Below are 21,376 nucleotides of genomic sequence, written 5' to 3'. Positions count from 1 at the left end.
GAGTCTCAGAAATGCCATCAAAGGGCTACACTGGGTGATTTAAGATTTAGACTTAATGCATGGGAAGGTCTGCTGCTCTTTTCAAATTTAACTGGAGAGAGAACAGGAAAAGTCAGAGTCTCAAACAACTGATGCTTTTTCCCCTGCATGTGCTTGAGAGGTTCCTCTAAAATATAACTAAAATTAATGTTTGATACCCAAGGTTCAAAGTTACTTTAATCGTATTCCTGGTGTCCAATTAAAAGTGTCTCTAAAGTCCGACAGAGCGCAGCGAGCTGTCTTCAGTTCAGCTGGTTGGCAAACCTGCAGGAGCTGTGATGGGAAGATCTAAGGCGCAGAAAAAACTCCAGTGTGCAAACTGTTCAGACCCCAGAGGACATTTGTGGTTTCTAAAATAGGATCTGATAGCAGTGACGCTCCGTACGTTGTGCACTGCTGGTGCAGAAAATGTAACTATTACTTGGTGGAATTTTGAGCTTAGATGAGAGTTTCATTGTGACAACAGCATTAAAAAAAAGGCCTGTTTATTTTTTTGCTGAGTGTATTACAGAAGGTGTGAATTAAGTATACTCTATACATCTGGCAGCACGATTTATACAGTGGACTAGTCCATACAGTATGCTTTACTAATGAAATACTGGGTGCGTGTGAAATTCATGAGCATGTACTATACTACATAACTACTATAACATTTTGAGTTTGACATTGTTGAATAATGCAGTCCAAGGTTTTCATTTCCTAGATATAGGTTATGTGGCCTATTGTACTACAGCCCAGATTTGCAAACATTATAGAGAAGCTGGGAAGAAACAACACAACAAATGTAGCTTGACAGGAGGTGTTTTTTAAGGTCATAAACTAACCCTCATGCAATATTGCTGAAAGTCACCCAGCACTGTGCAGTGACATGGGTCAGTTGTTCTTTAATATAAAGTAGCCACACACGGCCACTCTGCTAGACATACTGTGTTGTTGTGTTGACGTAAAAACAGCAGTTAGACAACAAAAGTCACTTAACACATGATTCGATGAAAAAGGCATTTCCCTTAAATTACACATTAGTGTCCCTGCCCAGCAATGAGCCACATAGAGGAGAGACAGACTATCTAAAATAACTGCTTCCACTGTCCACCTTGAGGGCACAAGTCTCATCTCATCACACTCCTATTCCCAGGAGGGAACAAGTCCGCTCAAAAGATGTATTTCATTACAACCAAATTAGTATGAAGACAGAGGGGCTTATAACTGGAACAATTTATAGAAGGGGAGACTAAATAACTGCATCACACTAATTGTATCGTGCATATTAAGTGCTCACACTAATGATTAAAGTAATTTACACAGAAGTGTTGAATAGTTATTTTTGCTTGTAGGCTTATACTCTATCTAGGGGACTCCTTTTATCCTGCCAAACTTTCTGAGGCTTTATCCTCTCTTCCCTCCTTCCTTCTGAACCTGACAAGGCTTTCATCTGACACTTTGTGATATAGTCAGAAGGTGTCTGAACAAGCAACACATCAGCTCTGACAGGGATAAAGAAAAATACACATCTACATGGAGCTGAAAGACTATATTCCAAACACATGCATGCCTAAAACAGACAGATAAGACAATAACGTTATTATCCCCATGGGGACATGGTGTTTGCGGCTCTGTGTACAATAAATACAACCAGTGTGATTCTTACAGTAGGTGATTCAATGGTACACTACTAAACACATTATACACATCAGAACATTGTCAACTACATTGTCAAGTGTAGGCCAGCCCACTGGACCTGCTAGTGATTGTCATTCAGCAGCCTTATTGGCACTAAGATAAAGGACTGTTTCACCTCATATAAAAATGAAAAATAAACACTTAACCAGCCCCCCCTCCCTCTAGCTCTGACTTTACTGATAACTATGTTATTGGGAAAAATGTACTTTCTATGCCTGTGATATGTGGTTGTCCCACCGAGCTTTCTTATGAACACACTAACTGTAAGTTGCTCTGGATGACAGTGTCTGCTAAATGACAAAAATGGAAACGTTTGACTATATTTATTTTATTCCTTGGTGCCCTGGTATAGAGCAAGGATTCCCACACTTTTTCACTAGGGCCCCCCTTACAGCATTGGGGAACATACCGCTCGCCCCTTGCCCCCTTGGCACGCGCCAAGTCCATTTCTATGGGCACAAGCACTGTTCATGACACAAACTGTTCACACCCCTCTTGTTGGTGGAGAACATTTTGCAGGTTTAAAGATAATTTCCTGCAATTTTACACATTTTGTCATGGGATGCAAAGAAAATGTTGCAGTTTTAAAGCTCATTCTATACATCTAAAGTGTATTCATGTGATATTTGAGGGACAAAAAAATTACAACAAAATCTACGGACTAAAAAACTGACATGGGCTAGTTTATCTGGACATTTCCGACAAGTTAGAAATACTGTAGGTCTCTAAGGTATGCAAGGACTAACGTGACAAGAGGAACTGATGATGCACTACCCCATTTCTAGTCCATTCTACTATTACAACTTTCAAGAGTCATTTTAAAGCCTGAATTATAAAATACTACTTCATCAGCATCTCATTTCACATTTCAACACCCACTTCCTAGGGGACTTTTAATTGGGATTTACAACATGCCCTTTGAGTATGTTTCTTCCCTCCTATTCTGTTTTATTCAATAGGCAGCAGACCTTTACAAGTTACAAAACAAGAACATTATGATTCATGTTATATCAATGCTTCTTTGTATGGTAATTGAATAATTATAATAAATGGTGGGGTTTTGTTTGCAGCACGATGCGGCAACAATAACCTTTCCTGGAAAACGTCATATTCTGCATTTAAAGGATGCTAATTAAATCAGGTTCAGCTATTTAGTTTTAGTCCAAAACAATTACACAACTAATTTGAATTTGATGAAAATCTGACATAAAATAAAAAACACTTGAAAGTTCTGCTTCTACTGTCAAAGCTGGTTAAGGGAGATAGGTGCAATCAACCTGTCATGCTCCCTAGAAAAAACACCAGAGAGAGAGAGAGAGAGAGAGAGAGAGAGAGAGAAATATGGGGGAGATAAAGAGGAATATGGGGGGAGATAAAGAGGAATATGGGGGGAGATAAAGAGAAAGAGAAGAGGGGAATCAAGACAAGATAGACCCGGACGGCTGCCAAGTTGGAAAAGCAGCACATCAGATCACAAAGGTGTCGGGTCTACAGAGCCAGAGCCCACGTCACATTGCAGCTTCACAAACTCCGAATCCAGCAGCACAGATGAAACAGGAGAGGCCTCAGGTGTTTTTAAAAAACTTTATCAGGGAGAGATGCATTACATATTCGCTTCACACTGTCACTGTTGTGCCCGGCAATAAGTCAGCCACTGAGGGGAAGGCTATGTGTTATAGAGCTCAATGTTGAATAACTAAGTGTCCTGTGAGGCTCTCTGTCCCTGGCTGTAATGCCTTCAGTCACTGAGCCATGTCCAGGATCACACTGGAACTAACGTTTGCCTCCCCAAAATCTATACCTGACAAAGTCAAAACAGGTCACAATTAGATTTGACTAGGCCATTTGTGTTCACAATGGTTGCACAATGTTCTTGGGTTCTGTCAAGATGATGGTGAACATATTAGGATAATGCAAACGTAGTGCTGTTACCTCATGCTTTTGTGTTGCGTGACCTCTCCACTTGTAGATTCATTGAAGAGGAGAAGATGATAACGGATATTTTTTATTGAAACATTTGTTTTCTATTTAGATTTATTCAAGTGATTAATGTTAATGTCAATGACTAAATTAGATGTATTAAAGCCCCATGCAGTCTTTGTAATTGCATTTTTAAATCACTGTATGTCTAATAAAACACTGTGTTTATTTAATGAAGATAACTCCAAAGTATTTGTTCTTGTTAATTTCTTGTTAATTTTGTATATTTACATATACAGATTGGCTGATAGGATGGTCTAGAGCCCACCCCTTTACCCAGATGCACAGTCATTTGTCTTTTGTAATCAGATCACATAGTGATGTCGTGACGTAGGCCAAAGGTTCCATGCCACCTGAACAGGCTGAAATTCCAGGCATTTCTTTCAAACAGCTCTTACACAAAAGGGCATTATTATCATTTTCATAATTCCGGTGTTATTTCGACCTCGTAGTGCGAAAATGTCATCAAAATATGAAACAAGTTTTTAACTGCACTGCCCCTTAAAGGTTAATGAAAGCCCTTAAAGCATTTACCAAGCTGTTGAGAAAGGAGTACACTTTTCAAAAAGCAGCATATAAAGTAGACCTTGGCAGCCTTTTGTCTTAATATCTGTACATCATTGTAATGCAGAAATCCCTGAATTTCTGAAGTGATGCGACATAGTTTTCTTGAATTGGGTGCTTTAGGTTTCACTGACAAATCTACCGACAGGAAACACTATTAATTTCCCTCATGAGGATTAATTTACTGTACATGTCCATGAGTAGTTTTCAATGCTTGAGATATTATTGTGTTCTAGTAACTGACTTGAAGTTGTGTCTTCAACTTTGTGGATTCCTTATACATACAGTACTAGTACAAACCATTGGTTTGGCACAGGTTGTTTCCAATTCATATCAATTCAAATAAAATTGAAGTGAGTTGAATTGAATTGAAAGCGAGAAAGATAGATCAACTGAAATGTAATTGAGTTGAATTTAAAGTGAGGAAGATAGATTAAATTAAATGTAATTGAGTTGAATTGAAAGCGAGAAAGATAGATCAAATGAAATGTAATTGAGTTGAATTGAAAGCGAGAAAGATAGATCAAATGAAATGTAATTGAGTTGAATTTAAAGCGAGAAAGATAGATCAAATGAAATGTAATTGAGTTGAATTTAAAGTGAGGAAGCTAGATCAAATGAAATGTAATCGAGTTAAAATGAAAGCGAGAAAGATAGATACTCACAGCTCTCTATCTCCAGTGTGCAGTTTTGTTCGTCCAGCGGATATCGTCTCAGGTCCATCATACAAGCTGCTGTAGTGGTGATCCTGAAGGGGAAAAAGACATTGTCAAGAGTCAGTACAGACCAAGGATGTCATTTTGAAGGTTCAGGCGGTATTGCCGATGGGATCCCAACTTCACGCTGTACTTTCTTAAGTGGAGCTTTAGGACCAAGGAACCTGGGCCGAGTAGCATGAAGACATTAATTATTAGCTACAATCAAAATCTCAATCAGTATCTGGTGCCTGTGTCTAGCAGATAACTACATCCTTGAAGCACAGGCACATATGGCTACTTAATGGCTTTTTATAGCAGCGTCAGGAGGTTCTTCATAATCTATTGCTCTCATATCTTGTCAGTGCACAGATGAAGTTAATAGTGTGATGAAGTCGACAATAACCGTGAGCTGATATCGATCCCCAGTTAAATCAACGTTGGGTAAATCTCTACATTATCTCCACCTTGTTTAGCAGCTACAGTACATCACTGCTGCAGCAGCACTTCCAGCAAGATATTAGACAATTCAAATAAAGAGCTAACTCATTTTCAATGTTTCCCAGGCACGTGGCAAAGAAAGAAAACACGAACAACCTGGGATTTAACAGCAATGGACTTCGCGGAACTAACCGGTCTACAGTGGTGTTTCTGTAAATAGAACAGGTGAGTAAGCCTACAGCTGCACGCCTCAATATTCACTTTTCCTCTAGCCAACTCTCATTATGCAGTAGCCTGTGATGTCAGATAAATAAGCACTACACGACTATAGAACCACTAAACAAGCCCTACATGATTCTGCATCAGTGGGTGCAGCCCATGGATTTAAGGATTAAAAGGCCAAACCTAATCCTCGTCCTAGATTCTTAAAATAATCAAACTGTACAGGTTCCCTTTACCTGGGAGGTGAATCACAGACTAGCTCACTACAGGGATTCCCAGGCCAGCTACTGATAATAGCCCCACACTATCTATATTCCAGAAAGATTTGTCATTTAAGCAAATGCTCTTATCCAGAATGAGTTACAGAGGTGATTGCATACATTTTTCATACGTTTTCATAATTATGGTCTTCAGTCAACTAATTAGCTGAATCAGGTGTGTTACTGAAGGCATGGAATGAAGCCCAGATAACCAGTAGTTCTCTAGGACCAGTTGGAGAGCTCTGATGTAGTCGGATCATAAGCGACCTTGTGGTCTAACTTGTAAAAGCAATGCTGAAAGGGAATATATTATTCTAAATAACCTAAGCACATCAAATACGTTAATATGAAAGTAGAATTGCCTTGAGGTCATATGTGAAAGCATACTCTATGTATGTCAAAGGGTAGGCCTAAGCGTTCATGCTAGTAATTGTAAAAACTTACAGTCCATCTCTCATATTCTCACTGACAGAGCCCACTAACAAGACATAGATATCCCAGGGAGGCAAGAGATGAGGGTGATGGTGAGAGGACAAACTCTTTTCATCTTGTAAAGATCTCAGCTGCCAGAATCGGTTGAGTGGGAAGAGTGCCTTAGGTGGAAGTCTACTGGCACAACTCAACGAGAACAAAGAAAATGGATGCCGTGAATACCTTGTGAAGAACATGTTGAGATCTCGAAGTCAACTTCTCGTGCCCTCTAGTCAGTGTTGTGAAGATAACTTATTGACTGGAAATTAACTTGAAAAACAGAGCTGCATCGTACAGTAGAAAATATTGCAAATAGTTCTCTGCAAATGTGTAGCCTCCTGCAAAAACTGTCTGATGTGTGTTTTAAATATTTACTGCCTTAATATCCAGATTATTAACATAAATGTCAATTTCTTCTCTTGCAGTGTTCATTGTCACCAGCATTAAAGATCACTCAGGGAAGTCCTTCAAATGACAAATGGAAATCATATAACCCTGGAAAGGTGTGGAATGGATCTAGTTATAGGCCCCAGCTGCCAAACCACCAATAAACCTGAGCACTAATTATTTTAGAGGCCAAATACTGGTAGGCATAAAGAAGGTTGTCCAATCAAAAATGCATATTTTGGCCAATGGGTAAAATAATATGTTAATTGTGTAGATAATACTCTAAGAAAACCGATGGTCCAAACGTCATGTCTCATAATCGGTCTTAAAAGTGATTGGGGTTTTTACTCTTGCAGGGTGGCAAAAATGAGGGTGACTGAAGTAAGCAAGTTGTACAGCATCACGTCAGCTAGGCTGGATGCTGTGCGAGAATAAAGGCTTTTTGACTCACTTTCCCGTTGAACTCATCTTCCTTCTTGAATCCACAGGACATAAAACAATAAAAAGGTACGATAGATTTTGAGACATGACATTTTAGTATACACTTCATATTAATGAGAATTTCCTGTTCCTTTTAGAAGGCTTCTCACAAAAACAAGGGTGTCTGTCACGCCCTGAAATTAGAGAGCTTTTTTATTTCTCTATTTGGTGAGGTCAGGGTGTGATTTGGGTGGCATTCTATGTTTTCTATTTCTTTGTTTTTGGCCGCGTGTGGTTCCCAATCAGAGGCAGCTGTTTATCGTTGTCTCTGAATCGGAATCATACTTAGGCAGCCTTTTCCCACCTATGTTGTGGGTAATTATTTATTTTCTGTGTGTGTTTGTGTGCGACACGGTCGTGTCACGATCGTGTCGGTTTCTGTTTACCTGTTTTTTTTTGGTGAAAGTTTCACTTTATTAAAAGATGTGGAATTACATGCACGCTGCTCTTTGGCTCATCTATGACAGGGAGTTTGAAGACAGTGAACGTGACAGTATCTCTGTGAAATTTTAATGGAGCACTGTGCATACAGCAAGCCTTTTATTTTCAGCGTTTTACATTCAATTCAGCTCATGTCATGCTAACACCTCACGTGAAATCCTCAAAAGTTGCTGCGAAAAAGCGGCACCGTTCTGTCAACAGAGCGCGGTGCTTACTAACGGATGTATTAGGTCACGAAACCTGACATTTTGGATATGCTTTTGAACAATTCAGAACATGAATAATCCTATTTGTCTTGGAAAATATATTTTATAACATAAGGTAGTGAAATTTCATCACCAAAGCAGGTTTTCACCCACTCTGAGCAGAGTAGGTGGACACCCTACATAAAGATCTATAAGTGTATAGATTAAAATCTTCAGTCCATCTGGGGTGACCTGTCATTTCAACTAGTTTCTTGTTATGAGGTCATTTTTCAACCAGTTTTGCCCGCTGAGATGTTAAGCACACTAGTCTGCTGACTTTGATCACATAAACAAACTCACATTTTCCACAGTCTGTGTATGTGTTTGTACACACTCCTATTTGTAAGCCAAATGTCTGACCTACTGTGATGTTCTTTTAGAAAACACAATGCACTCTGAACGCATATTTAATTGGCTTTTAGGGTTGTGAATACTTGGCCGCCTTAGTTTACCCAGACTGAGTAGAATACTTTGAGAAATGTATTCAAACGGTAACTTTGGAGACTTGTCAAACATTTATGCAAGGTCTTGTGTGACCCAAGGGGGACAGGGCACCTTAAAAGCAAATGACTCTCTGTCTCTGTATACTGGGGGGCTTAAAAGGGGAACACTCTGCCCTGTTGCAACTGGTTCAGAAACCTTGGGAGAGCTCTAGTTTGTGAAATTCAGACTCAAATACTGAATATATTGCATGTTTAAATTAACATTTGATTGTTTTCAAAATTTGTTATTTAGTGCCAACACAGGGGACTTTTTATATTTGTACAAGGGGCCTGCCAGAGATTGCGTCAATACCATTTCCATCAGCAACAGGAGCATGATTCTACACTCTGTAAGTAAGACAGAATGGTTACTTTTCTTATAACTAGGGACCAGAGTTGTTCTTGATCAGGTTGGTGGTCAGGAGAAACCTCTGGCCGGAACAAAGTCAATCATCCACAGAGGGCAGGGCAGTCTTTATCATACTGGAACTGGTCCGAGTCCTACACTGTAATACCAGACATGAGTGAATAGATAAGGTCAGTGTATTCATCAGGCAGAAGCAGGAACAGAAGGAGTTGATAGATGGTGAGTTATAGGGAGTCACTCTCTCTGGCTGTGGTCTTGCGTGAGAAGGTGGATGCCCACAGTGGGTGCTGCCAGCCAGCCACGGATCTGCACGGCACCATGGGTAATCGTCTAAGCACAACTGACGACACTGATACATCCCGGCCAGCGGAGAGGCTCAACTTGGAGCCCAATCCTCTGTGGTACAGCGGAGAGATAATCCCCTCCTCCCTGCCTCCTTCACACTTGTCCCTCTATATCACCCACCATCGTCCCTAGACTGCAGCCGAGCTGAGGCAAGGTCAATGCATCCTTCAGCTCTGCTCCACCACAGGAGTGAGCACAGGGTACAACACCCTCCATCTCTAGACACAGTCTGGAGATCTGGGCCAAGAATCACAGTCTGGAGAGCTGGGCCAAGAATCTACTATAAGTTAGTATCTTGGTCAACCACTAGTTGATTTCAAGTACCAGTAACTGGGCCATTTGGGTGCGCTTGGGCCTTTTCTTCATATTTCCCATTAATCAGAATGACGGGTGTTCTCTCATACCCTATTTCAGGTAGCTACATAGTTGACGTTAGCGAGCAGGTCATTATTAGCTAATTTGCCACAAATTAAATATGTATTACCATTGAATTATGTGGTGTTCTTGCGCACATTCAGGGGGCACGCTTATAGTCGTGTTCTTTAGAATAGCACATTTTAGTGAACACATTGTTCCTCATCACCGTCCTTCTCTACCAGAGAGATAACAGGCAACTTATTTGAGATCATGAAATCAGACCAAAGAATGGTTGATTGATGCTCTCACAGTGGTAGCAATGCGAAAATACTTTTGCATGAGTAAGCGGCTGTCAAACCTACATCATCACATGATGAAGGGTTTCAAGTGTAACATTTACATGCCGCAGAACGTCCCTTTATGGTACCTGTGATGAGAAAACATCTCATTTCAATACACTGAACACCTACTGTACTCTATTGTACCTATGTCCCCACTGGACTACACAGTGAGAAGGATTGGGGTTCTGTGAAATGGATCATCAGACAGTGGAGTGTCCCATCAGATAATCTCCCACCAGGGAAACAGAAAACTAGGCCTGCAGATTCCCCATCTGATGTCACTTCGCCTGTCAATTGCCTTTGTTTATTTCTCTCAGATAATGTAGCACTGATCTACAACACTAGAGAAAAGGTTCCAGATATCAATCACAACTTGATACCTTGACCTATCATTAGTCTGATATAGGCACCATCCTGCCAAAATAGATATGGTAAACAGAAGCGTACAGAAGGGAGTATGGCAGTGATTTGAGGCTTGAGGCCACATACAGATTGGGGTTGTATTTCTGTGTTTTATTTTTTAATGTTTTATTGAACCTTTATTGAACTAGGCAAGTCAGTTAGGAACAAATTCTTATTACCAATGACAGCCTACCAAAAAGCAAAAGGCCTCCTGTGGGGACGGGGGCTGGGATTTAAAATAAAAAAATGAATAAAATATAAATATAGGACAAAACACACATCACGACAAGAGAGACCTAAGACAACAACATAGCAAGGCAGCAACATAACATGGTAGCAGCACAAAACATGGTACAAACATTATTAGGCACAGACAACAGCACAACGGGCAAGAAGGTAGAGACAACAATACATGACAGCAGCCTCAACTGTCATTAAGAGTGTCCATGATTGAGTCTTTGAATGAAGAGATTGAGATAAAACTGTCCAATTTGAGTGTTTGTTGCAGCTCGTTCCAGTCGCTAGCAGCAGCAAACTGAAAAGAGGAGCGACCCAGGGATGTGTGTGCTTTGGGGAACTTTAACAGAATGTGACTGGCAGAACGGGTGTTTTATGTGGAGGATGAGGGCTGCAGTAGGTATCTCTGATAGGGGGGAGTGAGGCCTAAGAAGGTTTTATAAATAAGCATCAACAGTGGGTCTTGCGACGGGTATATAGGGAGGACCAGTTTACAGAGTGTTACTCTTATATCGCCTCAAGGGGCTAATATTTCCAACATATTAGGATGGAATAATACTATGAAATTGTGAAAATTATGATAATGCTGTTTCAGCCTGTTTTGGTGGGATGGAGTATTTTTGGTGGGATGGAGTTTAAATGAGATAATAGACCAATAACCAAGAGAGTTCCAAACCTCTCTGACAATAACAATTTCCCCCTCCCCACTCAGACCACTCCCAGACAGTCCCAGCTAACAATTCTTGCTTAAGAAATAGCTTTTTGCTAAGAAGCTATTTTTGTTTCAATTTTTGCAATTTTAATTGAAAACAATCACTGCAAGGTACTTACTTAATTCTTACCAAGAGATAGAGATAAAAACAGCTACATTGGACCTGTAACAGGCCAAACTCTCGCATAACACAGAGAGTCTTGTCACAAAGCCAGTTAATATCAATGAAGAAATGAAAAAATATATATATTGCTTGCTGTTTCAAATTACACACTCCAGACGTTTTGCACCCAGGAGTGTGCATGTTCCTTAAAGCCTCCAAGGTTGAGATGGATGTTCTCTTTCCGCCTGCGGTCACCCTGTCTTTGTCAGCAGTCATTTCCCTTTGATGCATCTTTTGAAGGTTTCTGACTTCCAAGTGTTTAACCAAGGAGCAAATTGCCGGTTACTTGCCAGAAACTTTCTGATCTCTGTGTCAAGATGGATTCAATGGGGTAGAACTTAAGCAAGCGCCTTTGGCACAGTCTACAAAGGAATGTGTACACATACAGTACAGTGGTAGGCCAGTGGTAGGCCAGTGGTAGGCCAGTGGTAGGCCAGTGGTAGGCCAGTGGTGTGCGTGTGTGTGTGTGTGTTTGCGCGCGAGTGCGTGCGTGCACACGTGAATGTTTTGTGTGTCTCTGTGAATATTTGTTTTAAGTATTAATTTTAAGTATCATTTTCACGTTTCCAACATAACCCTTGGTTGCTTGGTTACTGACTTGCTTATGGTAGTCCATCGTATTCGATGATGACTTCCACTTCTGAGTTAACGATGAATCCTTTGGTGACTGTAGAGTCCAATCATAGCCCTGTGCAGCTGGCTTGTAAGGGTCTGATTAAGGGCTCCCGGTGCATTCACTTCTGCCCCATCACCAGACACCCCAACTCAGACTTTAGTCCGGTTTCCGGTTGATGGCTGGTTGATGGCTTCACCGAGGTCAGAAGTGGATAACCGTGCAAAATAAGTTATTTAAAGTGCCGCTGAGGGTGTGCAATCCCCAACAGCACTACTTCACTGCAGGAAGGTGAAATTCCAGTGGCAAGGATGACCAGTATCTTCCACAGCTGAAGGAGGCTGCCGGAACACCAGTCTGTCGGAGTCTGCCTACCGCGCGTCGCCAGCACGCTGAGCACAAGGCAGCGGGATGGTGGTTGATGGCTACTAGGACATGTCGACACAGATGCATCTCTGGGGCCAACTGCTGCTCCGAGATCCCCTGCCAGTTAGGCTGGAGTTTCAAGACAACCAGTTAACGTGTGGCGCCGCGAGGAGGCCCGACAGGAGTCTTGGTCATTAAGAGGCTTTGTACCAACAAGGGGAGACTTGTGCATGAAGCTGCTCCCCAATTCACCACAAGGGCTAGCCGGAGGCAGCGAGCTGTAAGCAAGAGTACCCAAGCAACTGGTGAGCGGGCATACAACTAACCTCTACCTAGGCACTACTGCACTAGACACGTCACATGCACCCTGCGGTTGCTGGCTGGTTACTGACTACAAGCGGTGCCAACTGAGCCCCATATGGCTGTCCACCTACTGTGACCTCAAATGCCAGATGGCGTGATGGGACACTGGCACAGGCTCAGTGTACTCCGTGTACAGTGTGGGATCTCACTAGGATCCAGAACCCCACTGGAGCTTCAGAAGTTTGAGGTCAGAGCAGAGGCCTCAAGGAGGAAGAGGGACCAGGGCCGTAGGGGAAGGGGAGAGAGAACAAACAGAACAAACAGATTCCACACGTCCCATCAGCTCACATCTACTGCTGTCTGTTCTAGTTTCACACACAGGTATAAGCACATCTCCCCTGGACATATTTTCACACCATATTGAGGTCATTGTGTGTGGTCACCTTGGGTTTCCTACTGCTGGTCTGTTCTGATGACTGTTTGTGACATGGGTTAATGTTATTTCTCATGGACACAAACCTGTCCAATGCTAAAGCGTCATTCCCCATTCTATGAGAGCAAATACATAATTATTACAGATGTAGGATCTTAATTTGAGCCAAAATCCTGCAGCAACAGGACATGTGAATTATTATGTGGAATATAATTAATGGACATTTTTGTAGTCTGAAATTTCAAATTTCACACTTCTAACGCCTTTTTAAAACTCAAATACACTATAAATTTTACATTTGCTGCAATGCAGGACAGTGCTCCTGCAACAGGACAGTCAAATTAAGATCCTACACCTGTAACATCTGTAACATAAATTCTGAATTCAAATCAAATCAAATGTCATTTCTCAAACGCGCCAAGTACAACAGGTTCACCTTACAGGGAAATGCTTACTTACAAGCTCTTAACCAACAATGCAGTTTTAAGAAAAATACCCCCCAAAAATTAAGAAATAAAAGTAACAAATAATTGAAGAGCAGCAGTAAATAACAAAAGCGAGGCTATATACAGGGGGTACTGGTACAGAGTCAATGTGAAGGGGGCACCGGTTAGTTGAGGTAATTGAGGTAATACGTACATGTAGGTTGAGTTATTCAAGGATGCAAATAGTCTGGGTAGAAATTTGATTAGATGTTCAGGAGTCATATGGATTGGGATAGAAGCTGGATTGGGGATTGGGGATAGAAGCTGTTTAGAAGCCTGTTGGACCTAGACTTCGCGCTCTGGTACCGCTTGCCGTACGAGTGCTACAGGTCGGTAGTCATTTAGGCAGGTTACCTTAGTGTTCTTGGGCACAGGGACTATGGTGGTCTGCTTGAAACATGTTGGTATTACAGACAGGGAGAGGTTGAAAATGTCAGTGAAGACACTTGCCAGTTGGTCAGCGCATGCTTGGAGTACATGTCCTAGTAATCCGTCTGGCCCTGCGGCCTTGTGAATGTGGCCCTGTTTAAAGGTCTTACTCACATCGGCTGCGGAGAGCGTGATGTCCGGAACAGCTGATGCTCTCATGCATGTTTCAGTGTTACTTGCCTCGAAGCAAGTATAGAAGTAATTTATCTCGACTGGTAGGCTCGTGTCACTGGTCAGCTCTCGGCTGTGCTTCCTTTGTAGTCTATAATAGTTTGCAAGCCGTGCCGCTCTTGCTGCTGGTGATTCTCTGGTCCACCTCTACACAGACGACACCATTCTGTATGCTTCTGGCCCTTCTTTGGACACTGTGCAAGTGTGGCCTCCAACTGCTCTTAAAGGCAAGTAAAACTAAATGCATGCTCTTCAACCGATCGCTGCCCGCACCTGTCCACCCGTCCAGCATCACTACTCTGGACGGTTTTGACCTAGAATATGTGGACAACTACAAATACCTAGGTGTCTGGTTAGACTCTAAACTCTCCTTCTAGACCCACATTAAGCATCTCCAATACAAAATTAAGTCTAGAATCGGCTTCCTATTTCGCAAACAAAGCATCCTTCACTCATGCTGCCAAACACACCCTCGTAAAACTGACTATCCTACCGTTCCTCGACTTCGGCGATGTCATTTATAAAATAGCCTCCAACACTCTACTCAGCAAATTGGATGCAGTCTATCATAGTGCCATCTGTTTTGTCACCAAAGCCCCATATACTACCCACCACTGCGACCTGTATGCACTCGTTGGCTGGCCCTCGCTTCATATTCGTTGCCAAACCCACTAGCTCCAGGTCATCTACAAGACTTTGCTAGGTAAAACCCCACCGTTCACTGGTCACCATAGCAGCACCCACCCGCAGCACGCGCTCCAGCAGGTACATTTCACTGGTCATCCCCAAAGCCAATTCTTTCTTTGGCCGCCTTTCCTTCCAGTTCTCTGCTGCCAATGACTGGAACAAACTGCAAAAATCACTGAAGCTGGAGACGTATATTTCCCTCTCTAACTTTAAGCATCAACTGTCAGAACAGCTTATTGTACATGTAAATAAATAGCTGTACCTGTACCCAGCCCATCTGTAAATAGCACACCCAACTACCTCATCCTCATATTGTTATTTTTTACTCTTTTGCACCCCAGTATCTCTACTTGCACATCACCATCTGCACATCTATCACTCCAGTGTTAATGCTAAATTGTAATTATTTTGCCTCTATGGCCTATTTATTGCCTTTACCTCCCTGATCTTACAACATTTGCACACACTGTACATAGATTTTTCTATTGTGTTATTGACTGTACATTTGTTTATTTCATGTGTAACTCTGTGTTGTTGTTTGTGTCACACTGCTTTGCTTTATCTTGGCCAGGTCACAGTTGTAAATGAGAACTTGTTCTCAACTAGCCTACCTGGTTAAATAAAGGTGAAATAAAGTTTAAATAAATAAAAATCCCGGAACATGTTCCAGTCTGTGATAGCAAAAAAGTCCTGTAGCTTAGCATCTGCTTCATATGACCACTTATTTATTGACCGAGTCACTGGTGCTTCCTGCTTAAATAATTGCTTGTAAGCAGGAATCAGTAGAATAGAATTATGGTAAAATGTTCCAAATGAAGGGCGAGGGAGAGCTTTGTAAGCGTCTCTGTGAGTGGAGTGAAGGTGGTCTAGAGTTGTTTTCCCTCTGGTTTCATATTTAACATGCTGGTAGAAATGAGGTAAAACGGATTTAAGTTTCCCTGCACTAGTCCCCGGCCACTAGAAGCACCGCCTCTAGATGAGCGTTTTCCTCATTGCTTATGGCTCATTGAGTGCGGTCTTAGTGCCAGCATCAGTTTGTGGTGATAAATAGACAGCTACGAAGAATATAGATGAAAACTCTATTAACATTTTCACTGTGCATTCTGTCATCTTCTAAGGAGCGAGAGAGACTTCTATTTTACCTCAAGTCACCCCCGGTGCTGGGCACATGCAGTGCTAGCAGTACTATCAATTCTCCATATTTTCTCTCTATACTTCTTTTGTTTTTCTTGGACGAGTGTGCTTTGTGCTCCTCTGCAGTAACTCAGACAACAGCTACTTGAACAAAGAGCAATCATGTTCAAAACCACAGACTGTACTGTAGCCGATCGAAGCTTGTACAAACTTACAGAAAGGCACCTTCCTTAACTTCGCAAATTCTGTTGTTTTCTCTTTTCAATTACTTTCCTTTGAAAAGTCAATGAGCATCTTTATTGTTGAGCTGGAGCTATATACATTCCTTTGAAGGAGTGAATTTCAATTTTCAATATCAATCCAGGCTGCAAGTTATATCGGTAGCAAAAACACTGTCTCTGAATGTCAACAAAAGGTGCCTCATGAAAACACACTGGAGCACAAAAGCCTGTGGTGTTCTCTTTGTAATCACTCTGCAGGTGAATTGGCAGCTCAATAGCGAATAAATTAGTTTGGCCAATTTGAAAATGTAGAATATTTGTGCACAGTGGCTGCATCAGCGATCAGGAAACACTAGACTTACTGAATCCAATTAGGATTCCAATTAAAGAGGCAGTGAGCAGTTGAAACAATGACAAAGCATGCTCCCCACCCCTGTTTTGGTAAAAAGCTGAGGGATGGGGCTGGGCTGTCTTGGCTGGAGACAGCCTAGCACGGTAGGGCTAGGCTATCTCAAGCCGAACGCATACGCAGACTTGAAACCCAGAGTTGTCTGTATTGGGGTATGGCCAGTCATTTTGTGTCTACCTGTCCCTTCAAGGGACCTAGCTCATTCGTTAGAGTGATGGGTCTTAAAGATAATTCTTATTTTCCCCTTACTCGCCCCCCTCTCCATGCCACCCTGCTGTGGCGCAACCAGTCCAAGTCTGTCTAGGTACTCATTGACTCGGGGGCCGATGTAAGTCTCACGTCTGTTACCCTGGTGTCCGAGCTGGGCATCCCCATTCAACCCCTCTCCATTCCCATAGGTGTTAGTGCACTGGACGGGCGCTCTATAGGCCGGGTCACCCACCAGACCACCCCCGTCAAGCTACGAGTATCAGGGAACCACAGCGAGATGATCCAATTCCTGCTTGTTGAGTCTCCGCAGGTTCCCGTGGTATTGGGATTGTCTTGGCTCCAGCGACACAATCCCTCCAATGACTGGGCTATTGGTGCCATCGTGGGCTGGAGCCCGTCCTGCCACACTCATTGCCTGAAGTCAGCTCTGTCTGCTCCGGGTCGTCTTCCTGGGGACTTGCCCCAGACCTGTCTGCCCGCTCTGCAGAGAACCAGGACCTCCAGGAAGGTTTCAGTAAGGCCTGAGCCACTTTGCTCTTCTGCTCTTTGTCCTCTGTTGCTCCGTACCCTCCGTATTTTTCCTACCTTTTCTGTGTCTACAATCAAAACCATGTCCGACTGCCCCTTGTCTTCTGTTTCTAGGCTCATCCCTCCCCCCGTGTCATCGATGGCCAGCCACCATACATGGTGAGAAGCCTCCTGAGGGTTCGACCACGTGGCAAGGGTTTCCAGTACCTGGTTGACTGGGAGGGTTATGGCCCGGAGGAGAGGTGCTGGGTTCCCGTTAAAGACATTTTGGACTCAGCCCTCATCGCGACTTTCACCACCGGCACCTAAGTCAACCAGGTATCCACCCAGGTGGAACGCCAGGTGGCGTCCCTAGAGGGGGGGGGGGGGGGATATTGTCATGCCCTGATCTGTTTCACCTGTCCTTGTGCTTGTCTCCACCCCTCGAGGTGTCGCCCATCTTCCCCACTTATCCTCTGGGTTTTTATACCTGTGTTTTCTGTCTGTCTGTGCCAGTTCATCAAGCTTACCAATGTTTGTCCTGTCCGCTCCTGTCTTTCCCCAGCCTCTCTTTTCTCGTCCTCCTGGTTTTTGACCATTGCCTGTGCTGACCCTGTACCGGCCCGCCTGACCACTCTGCCTGAGCCTGCCTTCCGTCCTGTGTCTTTGCTCCACCTCTGGATTACTGAACTCTGCCTGTCAATGACCCTGAGCCTAACTGTTGTCCTGTACCTTTGCTCCTACTCTGGATTATCAACCCCTGCCTGCCTTGACCTGTCGTTTGCCTGCCCCTGTTTCAATAAACATTTTTACTTCACACAGTCTGTACTTGAGTCTTAACTTGATAACTGATAGCTTTAATAGTAGTGCTGCATGTAATCAGGAAGTAAGATAGGTTATAGGATAGTAGAGGACAAGGTTTGCAGGTCCCTCTTGTCTGATAGGACAAGGACCTCGAATGGCTAATAACTTGAAGCTATCTAGCCTCAGCAATAATGTGGCTTCTATGGTCGACGCATGTAATAATCAATTAATCACTCCATGAAACAATCGTCTAATTGCTCTTTGTTGCAGAGGAATTACATAATGTGGCGTGTCGAACGCTAAGCCAACAACACATAGTGATCATAGTGCGGGGGGTGGGAGTACGTATAGATGTGTGTTTGTGTGTGTGTAGGGCAGGGCAGGGGGAAGATGGAAGCTAGAGATACAGCGGACCACCCAACAATCTGACATCCACATCCAACCTGACCAATCCTCAGACAGGCTTTTCAGTTGACAGATGCTATTGTCTAGAGAATCCTGTCATTTGTTAAAATGAATCTGGGGAAAATTCAAGGATATGGACCATACGCTCTTATGCGGTTGGCTAGTTAGACGGATGACTATGAGCGATGACTAAGTCAACCAGCTCACTAGGTTGCCTTCATTGGTTAGAGTTAGGGATAAGCCACATCCCTAAATTCATTTCAGATATCTGCGTAATTCTCCTAAGTAATGCCAAGTCATTTAAAAAAGATGTATTATGAAACATTACAAACATTACCTCAGGCTATAGAGCACGGTTCCATCTGGATGGAGTCGAATCATTCTGTTTTTCACTGTGACACCATGGACAAAAGACTTCTTGTCATTTAGGAAGTAGGTGTCTGGGACCCACAGCTGATCCGCTACCCGGTTATCCAGGGTGAGATTGAGGGGAATCTCCGAGTAGGATAATCGCTTGTCTCGCCAAGCTTGCTGGAAATACATAGTCAATGTATAGTCCTGGAGGTGAGAGAGAGAGAGAGAGAGAGAGAGAGAGAGAGAGAGAGAGAGAGAGAGAGAGAGAGAATATTATATAATATTATATACATATAGATTACTGGGGCCCAGGGATCAGGATGTTAACTCTAGATCCCATTTGACTAAATGTGTTCAAAGATCTTCCCACTACCTTTCAGATCACTTTCAATATTAGATGATGTTAACTTGAAAGCAGAGGGATCATGTCAGGTAAAGGGTGACTAAGTGGTTCAGGGAGGAGAGAGAGGGAGGAGTGAGAGGGAGAGAGAGAGAGAGGAGAGGGGAAAGAGAGAGGAAGAAGAGAGTGGGAGGAGAGTGTGTGTATGAACCAGGGGAGAATCATTCAAGTTAACTCAACATGAGTTTGTGGCCTGTGACCATGACTCTTTGACAGAATTCTAGACCTCTCTGTGACCCTCAAAACATTTATTTTGGCAATAAATTAATATTGGTTTTCAAAGTAAAAATCATATGTCCTCGGTTGCAACACTCACTACCGAGTTTCAAACGGCCTCTAGAAGCAACGTCAGCACTATGGTATGTGTATTGTACATCTGTGTACTGTAGATATATAGCATCATCAACAAGTTTAATAGAAAAACAAGCTATAAAATATGACCCCACATCATATATACTGACTACTTCAGGTTTTTAACATCCTCAGTAACTTAGCCTGGTCCTGACTCCTCATAAGCAAGTTTATTGACTTATGAGTTAATGCAAATGACTAACAATATTCTCCATTAAAACGACATTTGACAAAATTAGAGCTGAAGAGCCCTTTGCATTTCAGCTGAATAATCATGTGGGGTTAGTCAAGGAGCATTGCAAAATTGTCAGAGTGAATTTGGAACAAACCAACACCCTGCTCCTGTCACGCTAACAATAAGAAGCACAGCAATCCATCCATCCATGAAAAATAAACTTGGGGAGACTTGCTGTCTCGGGGCACTTTTGTCACGACTGGCTCATCTTCTCCCAACACAGGATCTCAGGCCGAGCATTCATTTTCCATATGCCTGTTGGTTGCGAATATGATGACATCTCTATATCTACTGGGCTAAACGGACTGACTGGGAAGGGGGGCTTGAAAGCAAAGATTGTGCCAGTGAGCTATCGTCACGTGACTCACGCCCAGTATTTCCCTCCATTTCTCCCCACATTAACTCAGTGTTTTGCTGCAAAGTTTGTTCCTAACATGTTTGCTGCCATAACTATGTTATCGCTAGTCCTGTAAAACATTGTGTATTGTAACATTGAAAGAACAAATGAGTCTGGGTATCATTATCATAGTTTTTTTATGTTTGTCATTCCTTTTCCCGGTTAATGTTTTCATTGTTTATCGTAAATCCCCTATTTATATTGAGTAACGTGTTCATTGTTGGTCATTGTTATGTCAATTGAGCAATAGTATTGCATTCGAGGTGTGTTAACACTGTCTATTTAAAATACTAAAACGGGGCCAAACTAACCAGTCAGCCTGGACCTATATTATCACGGGGCCAAACTAACCAGTCAGCCTGGACCTATATTATCACAAGGCCAAACTAACCAGTCAGCCTGGTCCTATATTAACAAGGGGCCAAACTAACCAGTCAGCCTGGTCCTATATTAACAAGGGGCCAAACTAACCAGTCAGCCTGGTCCTATATTAACAAGGGGCCAAACTAACAGGTCAGCTGTCACACCCTGGTCAAAGTATTTTGTGTTTATCTTTATTTATTTGGTCAGGCCAGGGTGTTGCATGGGTTTTTGTATGTGGTGTGTATGTATGGGGATTGTAGCTAGTGGGGTGTTCTAGCTAAGTCTATGGCTGTCTGAAGTGGTTCTCAATCAGAGGCAGGTGTTTATCGTTGTCTCTGATTGGGAACCATATTTAGGCAGCCATATTCTTTGAGTTTGTTGTGGGTGATTGTCCTTATTGTCATTGTTCTGTGTTAGGTTACACAAGTATAGGCTGTTTCGGTTTTCGTTAAGTTTATTGTGTTACTTCATTAAACATGGATTGCAATAGACACGCCGCATTTTGGTCCGACTCTCCTTCTCACCAAGAAAACCGTTACAGAATCACCCACCACAAAGGGACCAAGCAGCGTGTCAACAGGCAAGAACAGCCCAAAGTGGAGTACAGTATGGACTATACTTCTTGGGAGGAGATAGACAGGTGGGCGGTCGACCCAGGGAGAGTGCCGGAGCCCGCCTGGGATTCGATGGAGCAGTGCGCGGAAGGATATAGGAGAATGGAGTTTGCGAAGCAAGCAAGGCGGCGCGGACGGAGGCCCCATAGTCAGCCCCAAAAATTTCTTGGGGGG

The 21,376-nt window shown here is 42.8% G+C and overlaps 1 protein-coding gene across 1 annotated transcript in view; it reads right to left on the bottom strand.

The window, feature by feature from the left end:
- Positions 1 to 21,376, bottom strand: part of LOC110533363 (gamma-aminobutyric acid receptor subunit beta-2) — a 92,053-nt gene that overhangs the window by 31,811 nt on the left and 38,866 nt on the right. Inside the window, exons 4-5 of the mRNA XM_021617491.3 lie at positions 18,826 to 19,046; positions 4,929 to 5,011 (exon numbers count right to left, since the gene is read on the bottom strand). Coding sequence (XP_021473166.2) covers positions 4,929 to 5,011; positions 18,826 to 19,046 — 304 coding nt within the window. The remainder of the gene's footprint in view (positions 1 to 4,928; positions 5,012 to 18,825; positions 19,047 to 21,376) is intronic.

Source organism: Oncorhynchus mykiss, chromosome 10 (assembly GCF_057628025.1).
Source record: "Oncorhynchus mykiss isolate SJ-2025 chromosome 10, ASM5762802v1, whole genome shotgun sequence".
NCBI lineage: Eukaryota > Metazoa > Chordata > Actinopteri > Salmoniformes > Salmonidae > Oncorhynchus > Oncorhynchus mykiss.
Note: the sequence above shows the minus strand (reverse complement) of the source record. Positions and strands in the feature narration are given on the sequence as shown.